The 12,661-nt window shown below is 38.8% G+C and overlaps 1 protein-coding gene across 1 annotated transcript in view; it reads right to left on the bottom strand.

Annotated features, from left to right (window-relative positions):
- The window catches only part of Wdr7 (WD repeat domain 7), a 301,023-nt gene that overhangs the window by 259,927 nt on the left and 28,435 nt on the right, over positions 1–12,661 (bottom strand). The window contains 6 exon segments of the mRNA XM_028857247.2: positions 1,067–1,266; positions 1,269–1,286; positions 1,970–2,218; positions 2,424–2,565; positions 5,234–5,336; positions 6,072–6,217. Of these exon segments, the coding sequence (XP_028713080.1) occupies positions 1,067–1,266; positions 1,269–1,286; positions 1,970–2,218; positions 2,424–2,565; positions 5,234–5,336; positions 6,072–6,217 (858 nt within the window).

Below are 12,661 nucleotides of genomic sequence, written 5' to 3'. Positions count from 1 at the left end.
GGTAAGTATGAATGCTAGACTTTACAGCAAAAAGAAGTCACTGAGTAGCAGAGGAGGCAAAGCAAGCTGGTAGGGGAAGGTGTCAGAACATTCTCATGTGACCCACAGCCCTAATGGGAGAGGGCTAGGAGCCATCTTCAGCTGCGGCACTGGGTAGTAACAGCTGCCATCCTCTCCCCAGCCCTCTCCCTCAGATTCCACAGACACCTAGAGCACCCTTTCATTCCCTTCACCTAGATTTTAGAAGTCAATAACTCACCCAGGTCAACCTTGGACAACTGTTCAAATCTGGGAAACAGTCTATTGTTATTCCTTCTGTACTGTTTAGATTTCCCAGTTGTCAAAATAAAATGAAACTGAAACTATAGCTGAGTAACGTTAAAGGAGAGCATTCGAAAGGGCCGGATGGCTCAGTGAGCAAGAGCAATGCTCCACAATCCTGAGGACCTGAGTTCAGATTTTTGGAAAAAGATTTCAAAACAATATAGTTCAAACTAAAGTAAGGAAAGAAAGAATAACTTTTAAAAAAAAACAGGTAACAGGAAAATAAATGCATCTTAATTGTCTCCCGAGACAAGTGACTGAGTGAGGAAAGAGGAGAGCGTGCCTTCAGACCTTGTGGCCGTTAGGGCATCAGTCTATCTGGCAAAGCAGGACCTCTGAATACTTCATCCCTACCTAAGCTTGAAAACGATGAAGACTTCGTTTAGTTCTTTATCTCACCGATGTTTCCTTTTCCCCGTCATAATCACAATTTAAATAAACTACATGCGTAAGTTCCTAAAGACATTGCTGCTACCAAGTGCAGGCTCACTGTCATTTTGATTAGATGGGCTCAAAATGACTGGTATTAGAGAATATCTTTGAGGATTTTTAAATTGCTCTGAAACAAAATTTGCCAGTTCACTCAATAAGCATGTTTCAAACTGCTACTAGAGACATATCATATAAGAAAGTTTTGTTGACTCTTGTTATTTCCATTAACTCACTGTGGACTCCATTTACATGCCTGATAGCAGCAAAGCCCCACTACCATAGAGAAATCATCTGAGATAAAGGAACTTACACTACAGTTTTCAGGTGGGACCAGAAGCTGCGTGATCTCACCACCATGAACACAGAAGATATGTTTCATTTCTCCAGAAAATATGTCCCAAATTATGACGGAAAAATCCACACCTCCAGATATCAGGTATCTTTGGTCGTAGCGAGTTGAGACCTGATGAGGATACAGCAAACATGTGACTTTGCTCCGATGGCCACGAGCGTTCTGTGAGGGGGCCAACCTGTGAAGGGGGTCAGGGATTCGAAATTGGGAGATTAGAGTCTTCATAACACTTCAACCAGCACACAGAAATTTCGGAGAGCTATAACTTTACTTCTAGGACTGCTCTGTGAAGCTCAGTAGCTACTATTTACCCAAGACTAACTTACCCAAGGCCCTTAAAATAGAGCTAGTCTATGTGCAAATGTGCTATACATGTCAAACTGTCATGATATTTTAAAGAATTAGTACAAAAAGAAATAATGTAAAATATTTCAATATAATTTCTATATTTATTACAAATAGAAATGAAAATAGTGTTGCTATATTGGCTATAACATATAATAGTTGATTCCCCGTGTTTTATTTTTCATACTGCTATAAGAAAATTACATTATGTCAACAGCACTATTCTAGAAGATTATGAATATTGCTGATATTATAGCTATTTAATAATAATAATTCAACTAGCTAATGATTTATGAAAACTATTAATACATGACAAGGAGATAAAAACTATTCACTTTCTTATTTATAGCTATTCATATCATTTATTCCAATAACAGATATTTAATAATTTATCAAATGCACATTAAACAACTATACCAATGGGTTTTATTTCTTAAAGTACAGATAGAGATACTCTCCACATCAGGGTTACAGAGTCCTCAAAACACAGTGGACAGAGGTACATCTTCAGCATACCTCTTCTGAGCATGTGTTCTCCTTGCAGTAGCTGAACTATGGCTGTCTGGGTGGCAGGTACAATAATTATGCTTCCATCTTCCCGGCCACAAACAAGTCGTCCGTGTGCTGGTATGTAGACACTCGCAGTCACCTTAAGAGGTTCATTGCTGTTGGGAATCACACTTAACTGATCTATGATTCCAGCAGGACAAGGCCTCAGTTTGTCAAATGCTTCTTGCAAACTAATACAAGTTGTCATTTTTAGACCTGTAGAGATTGGGTGCCATATAAAATAAATATATTTATATTTTAAAAAATTAAATAAATAATATTGACTGATTCAGTAATGTACCAAAAGTTACTTTCATCAAATATAATTCTTAGAGGAAAATAATAAATATTTTCAATTTTGTTATGATTCAAAATGTTATGATAAAAGAATGATGGACTTTATGCACAGGATTACTATTACCTTCATCGCCTTCCTGTTTATCAGCTATGTCTGATATGTTCCAAATATTTAACCTTCCAGAAGAGTCGCCCTGAATTAATAGCTTATGCAAATATTCTTTGCATCCATAGAAGAACCGAGTAACAGGAGGACAAATGACCAACTGCCAAAAACAAAACAAAACAAAAAGTCAAGTGTCTGTATTGTATTCAAATATTGTATAGATTAATGTGCATTCAGATAAAGATGTTTGATGCTTTGATCCATACCCCAATTCTAAAAGTGTTTACAGCATGATCATTCAATATATTTGCATGTTATTTAATAGCATTAATATTTAGGTCAACTGTGGTACAGCATAAACACTAAAGGAATAAAAAACTATATTTATAGCTTTTCTCTAAACTAGTCTTTATAGTCTTTTGTTCAACTTCATAAAAACTGGTTACCAATCACAGGGTAATTTACTTACTTGTTCTTAAATAATTAATATAGAAATCATTCCTAACCAAAAAAAGTCTCTACTTAAAAGATCAAAAATAAAAGAGTTCTCCACATAAGCAACAAGAATGGACTTGGCAGACTGTATCTATATACGCATATATGTGTAACAATGATACGTAAAGAAGAGGAAGTCATGAAGTTGAGAAGGAGCAAAAGGAACATGAGGGAAGCTGGAGGTGGGAAAACATGAGAGGAAATGGTGTCAATAAAATACTCATGTATAAAATTCTAAATAAATAAATATTAAAATAAAATGTATCACTAAAAGAAAAGAATTCACTGGTCCTACCTTTCTTCCCCACTGATAAGTCATAAAGAATAACAGCATTTCTGTGCACCATGTGAGTACCTGTACATGGAGTCCATAAAAAGGTACCAGATCCTTGGAACTGGGGTTACAGATGGTTGTGAGATACCATGTGGGTGGTGGAAATCAAGCCTGGGTCCTCTGGAAGAGCAGCCAGTGCTCTTAAAAGCTTAGCTATCTCTCCAGCCTACCCATTTTAAAAATAAGAATAGTTTATAGCATTTAATTAGCCACATTTACATAACTAAATAACAAACTAACAATTTTACCATAAAATTATAATAAATAAAATTCAGTTTCAAAAATTATAACTAACAAAAATCTAGTTACAGTATTTGGTTGCATCATAAAAAGTACCGGCCTCTAGAAAGTAGCAATATTAAGCACAGTGAAGTATTTAGCTTTACTTAAATTCTGATGATTTTAATTAAGAACTGCAGTGAATAGGGAGCTGCTCTAGCAGCCATCGTCACCACTATCACATTTCAATGGATCAGTGTCTCTCACCATGTCAGACATACATTTCAATTTAAAATACGCTAGCACAGACTAGAGAGCTTAGATTTAAAGAAAAATTATATGATGGTTAATGATTATCAACCTGACAGGATCTAGAGTCAGAAAAGATGGGGGCCTCTGAACACGTGCAAAGAATCTTCTAGATTTGGTTAGCTGAAGTGAGAAGACCTATCCTGAATGTGGTCAGCACCACGGGCTGGCTCAGGAGTGCATAAAACAGGACAAGCTGAGCACCAGCACTTCCGGTTACAGAAGCAATGTAATCAGTTGCCTTATGCTACTCTCACTAAGATGTCCCCATCATGACGAACTGCACCCTCAAAGCAAAGCAAACACTTCTTTCCTTACCTTACTTTTGTTAAGTACTTTGTCATGGCAACAAGGTATGTGATGAACACGGTATGTTATATTTTGTTTTATTAATTCAGGTTTTTTCAAACACACCACTATCACTTAGTTTAGCTGGAAAGGACTGGCTGAGCTGGACAGTAGCAAGTTGAAGAAAGTAGAGAGCAAAGAATTTATACAGAATTTTAAAATATACCTAGATGGACAAATTCTATATTCAAAATATTCATGGAAACAATTCCATTCCCTCCTTCTTATCCTCATTCTCCCCTGATGGGCGGGACCTAAGGTTCAGAATGATTGAACTGGAACCAGAATAAAGTATGGAAAGTCTTCCTCTCCACCGCAGTTATTTCTTACTAACCCCAGAGACCAGAGCGGAAAACCCAATACAAGTGTTACTGCACTTCAATTTCTTTATGTGTATGAGTCTTCTGCCTGCTGCCACAGAGACTGGAAAAGGGTACTGGTTCCCCTAGAACAAGTTATTTCAATTGGGAGCCACCATGTGGATGCTGGAAATTGAACCCAGGTCCTCTTGGAAGAGCAACAAATGCTCTTAACCCCTGAGCCATGGCTCCAGCCTCTGCATTTCAAATGTAAACAGACAGTACAAAGGCTTTTTAAAAACACAGTAAGTTTCTATAATACAGAAAAATACTCAACTTTCATTTTAATATCCATTTGTTTGAATCACTACTTGATTTCGGAGAGAGAGTACAATGTGTGACTGAAGTAACAAACAGCATTAGTCAGCATTAGCACACAATTACCCTTGTCCTCCAGAAACTATCTTTACTGTTTTAACTGTCAGTATGAATTTTATTAAAAAAAAAAATTCACTGTTTTAACTGTCAATATGAATTTTATACAAAAAATTAAAAAATATGATTTGATAAATCATATTTATAAAAAAATTTATATATCCAATACATAATCAAGATAAGATCACTTATCTTCTTGGATAAATCAGGTCCTATTTAATAGCTATATTATATATTTTTAAAATCTGCAAATTTTGAAATGTGCTTATAACTGACCATATCAAAATTTTTGCAAAATCTAACACCCTGCTAGATTTTATTGACTTTTTCAAATGCCTAGACACCATCAACGTAACCATCAATTATAAATGATACCTGAAGAACTTTACCTCTTTATCTTTTTGATCCAAGATGCTATGTTGCACAGGAGGAATTAAATTTTCAACTGCTTTTCCCACATCACTGCGGAATGAATCACTAGCTGGAAGGCAACTGAAATAGCAAAGTAAGGACATAGTTAAAATCCTGATATGAGGGCCAGGCATGGTGGCGCATGCCTTTAATCCCAACCTTTGGAGGCAGAGGCAGGTAGATCTGTGTGTTCAAGGCCAGCCTGGTCTATATAGTGAGTTCTAGAACAGCCAGAACAACATACTGAGACCCTGTCTGTCTCTGTCTGTCTGTCTGTCTGTCTTTCTCTCTCTCTCTTTCTCTCTCTCTCCATATATGTGTGTGTATGTGTGTATTTATGTATGTATGTATAATAAGTTATATGAAATATTTTATTCCAAGGATTTGCTACAATGGACAAAAATGGGATTTTAAGTTTAAATTAATGTAAGTAGGAATTAAATATCTTTAAAAAAATTCTTTGAGGGCTCCTGAGATGTTTCACAGGTAAGAGAACTTTCTGGCAAGCCTGACAACCTGCCTTTGCTCCTTGGAACCTACATGATGGAAGGAAAGAACTGGTGCTCATGAGTTGTTCTCTGACCTGCACACATACCCAGTGGTATATGCATGCACACATGCACACACATGCATACAGTAAATAAATAAATGTAAAAAATCCATCTGTTCTTTTATGCCTAGAAGTTAAATTGGGATTATATACAGACCTTAAGACATTCTGAAGTTAAATATTTACACTATATAAATGTTAATACTTTAGAGTTATAGCTCAAATTCTGAATTCTTTACATTTGACTAAACATATCTGTTTCATACCTGGCAGGGAGTTTGTAAATGTAACTCTGTCCATTTTCAGTCCAAATGATGACTTTGTCTGCAGATACAAAGTCCCCTCCAGTCCACGTCTGTCCATTTTCACTAGGACCTGAACATAACAGGGAGTAGTCTCCGGCATCAAATACCTAGGAGAAAAAGAAACTCACACTTTTAATTTACTCCAGCTTGTTACAAATTAAGTAAGATAGAATAACATTTCACCTGAAAGAAAACTTCTGAAAATATATTTAACAAGCCCCGGCCTCACAGTATGACTCAGGAGACGAAGACATTCTCTCAGTGAGATCTAAGGCAGTCATCTGAAGGTCCAGCTAGGGGTGACGGCTGCCTGAAAAGGACTAGCACAAGTGCAGCAGGCATGTGCCCAACACAGGAACAGAAATCCCTGTCTTTTCTATGTTGAAGGAAGAAGCATATAATGGATAAAGGCAAATATTAGGCACTCAGTCCTCTGGAATATATATCATGACTTAGAACTATGTCTGGTAACATTTCTGACCTTATACACTGATATTATATTTTCTGAACAGGAAAATTAACTTGCTTGGCTCTGTTTCATCAGTGTTCTCAAATGTTATAAATAGGGCGTTAACAGACTTCATTTTAATATTCAACAATTCTATATGAGAAGGCCGAGTTGCTATAATTTCACCAGGAACAACATCTTAGGAATAACACCAGGAAGATGCATAGGCTAACTTTTCAAGGCACTAGGAGGTTTACAGGTACATTTATAACGATCCTATTTGATCCCTAGAGCCACTGAGGTAGGCGGGTACTGTTAACCTGCCCACAGTGGGGAGGGAAGGTGATACAGTTGCCACCAGTAATAGTGGTTCCGAGTCATGCATCAGAAGCTGGGTGTGGTGGTGCACACCTTTAATCTCAGGAAAGGCTGGTGGAGCTCTGTGAGTTTGAGGCCAGTCTGGTCTACATAGCAGTTGCAAGTCAGCTAGGACTACTTAGCAAGACCCAGTCTCAAAAAAAAAAAAAAAAAAAAAAAAAAAAAAAAAAAGATACGTATCAGTATGTGATAAAACTAGGAGGTATAAAAACCCTGGACTTCTATTTCCTAGCAGACCAATTCTTTCTATCACTTCCAATACTTTCAGTATTTGATAAAAGTACATTCTAAATGTTGTTCAAGGGGAATTCATTCAATGGCACCGTCTTCTGTTTTACTCTTCTTCAGAGCAAACAAGGACCTTTGGCTAAGAATTTAACTCAGTAGGGTGCTTGCTAGCATGCAGGAGACCCCTGCATTCCATCTCCCACACTATATAAACCAGATCCACAATGCCTATCCCAGCACTCAGGAGCAGGCAAGAGGGTCAGAAGTTTGAGGCTATCCCCGCTACACTGCAAGTCTGAGGCCCAACTTCAGGGCATTTCAAATTACAAAACTCTCTAGATAACTTAATATTTTTGTTTTAGGTTTTTTGTTTATACTAATGTTTGCCAGAACTGTTATCTGAAGCCTCAACTACACCAAAAACAATGGGTGATTGTGTGTGTGTGTGTGTGTGTGTGTGTGTGTGTGTGTGTGTGTGTGTGTGTGAAATGTCCTTGCTGCCCCGGGGGATAGAATGCTCATTTGAAATGAATGTTTAGTCGTATCAATAGACTGATCTTCCAGGGAGTCACAAACAGCTCAGATACTAGCAATTCCTAAATCAGTCACCTGAGGCGCTCTAGCCTGTTCCTGCTCTCTCCAATGGCTACCTTGCTGCATGTCTTCACTAGAAATATGAGTAGTTATTTTTTAAGCATGGCAGTCAGCCTTGATACAGGAGAGAGGAGCTTGGTCCTGCCTCAACTTGGTATGCCATGCTTTGTTGACTCCTATGGGAGCCCTGCCCTTTCTGAGGAAGTGGATGGGGAGTTGGGGTAGAAAAGAGGTTGGGAGAGGGAAAGGGATGAGAGGAGGGAGGGGAAACTGTGGTTGGTATGTAAAATAAATTTAGAAATTTAATAAAATAAAATAAAAAAGAAGGTGCACTTGTCACTTGCATTATTTCTTCAACACTAGTCACATATTAAGAATTATTCTATTTTTTCTTTTATTTCGTGTGTGTGTGTGTCTGTGTGTGTGTGTGTGTGTGTGTGTGTGTGTGCACTCACATGTGCATATGTAATGCTAGGATAGAACTCAGGGCCTCATACATACCAGGCAAGAACCAAACCACTAAGCAATATTCCCAGCCATATGTCCTTCAAATTTTAAGGTAATGAATTGCCACCACACGGCCTACTCTAACCAAACTAGTTTTTCTCTAATCTCATTCTAAAGTACTAACCCTGACAAGGATGAAGTTAAGATTCTATCTCCTAGTAAGTCATTCACTCCGGGGTCTACAGCTTGTCTCCTGTGCTCAGGAAATCCATCCACTAATATAACACAGGGGCAATGAGAGCAGCAGCTGTAATAGACTACGTATATAACAACAAGAACAAAAAAAAAAAAAAAAAACAAAAAAAAAACACAGGGCAATGAGAGCAGCAGCTGTAATAGACTACGCAAGTCACAGCTCCACTGCCACAAGTTGTTACCCTGTCTCTAGGCAGGGAAGAGATGCGCCCCATCAACACCACAGGCAGGTGGAAGAGCTGGCCCTGAGGTTCAGGTCCAGAGCTGTCCCTGACGCCCCACCACCTGCAACACTCGGCGAGTGGTCCCCTACACCTCGCCTGGGCAGCACAGTGTAGGTGTGGGAAACTGATCCTGAAGATGTGAAAGCTGGAGAATTAGCCCCGCCCCCTGCTCATCACTGTGTGACTCACTGTGTCACACATCAGCTTTCCATGACAAAATTTTGCCCTCCTTCCTTTTCTTTTTTTCCTCTCAAATTTTACTTGGGGATGGGAAGAGATGGGTGGATCAGGAGGCATGATATGAAAGACACAAAGAATAAATAAAATTTAAAAAAAAAAAAAAGCACTGGATGTTCTTCCAGAGGACCCGGGTTAATTCCCAGCACCCACATGGCAATTCAAAACCATCTGTTTACTCCAGTTCCAAGTGATTCCACACCTTCTTCTCACCTCCATGAGCACCAGGCACACACATGGTAGGTACTCGGACATACATGCAGCCAAAACATCCATATCCAAAAAAATAAATATTTTTTCAAGTTAGGAAAAGTAGCTGTTCCTACCATGGTAGGCAGCTTCTTGGATGTGCTCACCTAACACCCTCCTCCCTTCAGTATGGGCTAGATTTTCTGACACTTTTTTCTAGAGCTTATTTTGTGTTTCTAGAATGTATCAAAAGCCACTGAGTTCTCAATTCTAAGATTAAGAGTGTCTTAAACTACCTTTTCTTGCTCACTTATTGTGAGAGAAGACTGCTAGTATGCTGGGAACTGCCCTGGTAAAAGAGACATCCTTCAAAAGCTGAACTTGCAAATGAGATCAAAGTCCCAAAGGATCCTGTGATGGCAGCCTATGACAGACTCTGAACCAGAGGTGCCCAGCTAAACTAGGCCCTGAATCCCCTCCCACAAACTGGGCAAGAATATATTTCAACTGTTTTAATGTAAGTTTTGGAGAGATTTCTTAAACAGGTTTAAATAACTAGCATACTTTTCTCTGATAATAAAAGTACTGAAATTACTCAACCATCATAATCCCTAACTAAATTATAAGTACTTGTTCTTATCCTTCAAAGAAACTTCTCTTTGCAACAGATAGAAACCATTACAGAAAACCACAACCCATCAAAATGCAGAATTGTGGAGTCCAGTCCTAATGAATGCCTCTACAAAACAACTCCCTCACCTAAGGCTCAGGAATCATTGCAGAAGGGGCTGGGTAGAATAAATTGTAAGAGCCAGAGGAATAGGGAATTTGCTTTGAAATTGTGTTTCCTAGAAATGCAAAAAGCTACACCATAAAGTCTCACCAACATAACTGCCTAAAAAGGCGCTGAACAAAGAAAAAAACAACAGACTTGCTAACATGGATGAAAAAAAGCCCACGTGACCTCAAGCCTACTCAAAGAACTACAGGAAACTAAGGAAAGCTGAGAGCAGGAGAAATAAGTCTTCCCCAGGAGGGCTGGAAAGATGGCTCAGAGGTTAAGAGCACTGACTGCTCTTCCAGAGGTCCTGAGTTCAATTCCCAGCAACCACATGGTGCTCACAACCATCTGTAATGAATCTGGTGCCTCTTCTGGCCTGCAGTCAGAACACTGTATACATAATAAATAAATCTTTAAAAAAAAAAAAGTCTTCCCCAGGGAAAACCACACCAATTCACTATCCAATACCAAATGGTCAGCCCTGAATATAATCATATAAGCAAGGTGATACAGACTGAGTAGGTTGTGTTTATGTATTTAGAATCTATATGTTTATACACATATATGTAGCAACAATTACTGAGAAAAGAGGCCATAAGTGTGAAAGAAAGCAAAGAGGAATATATGAGAGACTTTGGAGGGAGGAAAGGGAAGGGGATAATGATGTAATTTTATTAAAAATCACAAAAAGCAAAAGAAATCATTTTTAAAAACACATGGAAAGCTTTCAAAAATTGCTCAGTGCAGAACACAACAGCTAATTTTCTATTTTTAAAGACAAGCAATGCGGCCTGTGGAGGTAGACGGGCCCAGCAGCGGCCAGCTGAGGTAAACGGGCCCGGCGGCAAAGGCCGACAGGGACATTCAGTCCCGGCTGCAGCCTGCAGAGACATTCAGACCCGGTGGCGGCCTCCAGAGGCAGACAGACCCAGCGGCAGCTGACAGGGACATACAGGCCCGGCGGCGGACTGCAAAAGTAAACAGGCCCAGGGACGGAGACAAGCAGACACAGCTTGGAACAGGGACGCCCCTAACCCCAACATCTGGGGAAGAAGCTATATCGGTGGGTCAGAACCAGAACGAATCTGAACACTCCGTCTGAGGACAACCCAGGGCCCAGCTGCTGATCCTGTGAAACCCAACAACTTGGAGGTGTTGGTGAGACTACCCTGCTCAGCTGAAACCCATCTGGGAGAGGATTCAGATGCCTACAGTTTAAAGTCTGAAGAAACAAGATCATCTGAGGAGTTGACAAATGAAGAAAACGTGACCTGGGAACACAGAAGAAGGCGCTACCCAGACACCAAACCAGATCACCAGAATCATAAGTATATAATTCACCGATCGAAATCAGCTGTCCCTGAAGAAATAGCCCAATAGCACCAATTTAACCAAGAACCACTACTAAACCAAAACTAAAAATTAGAACAAGAGAGGCACTCTCAGACACAGACACCACCTGCACCTCACAGAGGAAGAGATGAATAGACGCCAGTGCAAAAATACAGGCAACAACATAAAGACCTATATGGCAACATCAGAACCTAGTGATTCTACACCTGCAAGACCTAAACATACCATGACAGAAGAAACAGAAGAAATCAACCCTAAAAATGACATTAAGAAGATGATAGAGGCCCTTAAAGAAGAAATAAAACATTCCCTCAATGAGGAAATAAAAACTTTCCTTAAAGAGGAATTGAAAAACTACCTTAAAGAGGAAATAAAAACTTTCCTTAAAGAGGAAATAAAAAACTCCCTTAAAGAGGAAATAAAAACTTCCCTTAAAGAGGAAATGAAAAACTCCATTAAAGAGAAATAAAAAACTCCCTTAAAGAAATGGAAGAAAAAACGAACAAAAAATGGAAGAAATCAAATCAAGCCAAGAAAAAGCAATTAAACAGATGAAAGAAACATTCCAAGATCTGAAAAATGAATTTGAGACAATAAAGAAAACACATGCTGAGGGAATGCTGGAAATAGAAATCCTGACAAAACGAACAGGAACTACAGAAACAAGCATAACCAACCGATTGCAAGAGATGGAACAGAGAATCTCTGACGCTGAAGACACGATAGAGAAAATAGATTCGTCAGTCAAAGAAAACAATAAAGACAAAAAAGTCCTAACACAAAACGTCCAGGAAATTTGGGACACCATGAAAAGACCAAACCTAAGAATAATAGGGATAGAAGAAGGAGAAGAATACCAACTCAAAGGCACAGAAAATATATTCAACAAAATCATAGAAGAAAACTTTCCTAACCTAAAGAAAGAAATACCTATGAAGATACAAGAAGCTTACAGAACACCGAATAGGCTGGATCCAAAAAAAAAGTCCCCTCGCCACATAATAATCAAAACACTAAACACACAGAATAAAGAAAAAATATTAAGAGCTGCAAAGGAAAAGGACCAAGTAACATATAAAGGCAAACCCATCAGAATAACACCAGACTACTCAATAGAGACTATGAAAGCTAGAAGATCATGGACAAACCTCATGCAGACACTAAGAGACCACGGATGCCAACCCAGACTATTATACCCAGCAAAACTCTCAATCACCATAGGCGGAGTAAACAAAATATTCCAGGATAAAAACAGATTTAATCAATACCTGTCCACAAACCCAGCCCTACAGAAAGCACTAGAAGGGAAAATTCAACCCAAAGAAGCTAAACACATCCATGAAAAATCAAGCAATAGATAATCCTACACCAACATACACCACAGAAGAACAACACAACACAACCAAAAAAATAACAG

Source organism: Peromyscus leucopus, chromosome 19 (assembly GCF_004664715.2).
Source record: "Peromyscus leucopus breed LL Stock chromosome 19, UCI_PerLeu_2.1, whole genome shotgun sequence".
In the NCBI taxonomy this organism is placed as follows: Eukaryota; Metazoa; Chordata; class Mammalia; order Rodentia; family Cricetidae; genus Peromyscus; species Peromyscus leucopus.
The sequence above is the reverse complement of the archived record's forward strand: the minus strand, read 5'-3'. Positions and strand labels throughout refer to the sequence as shown.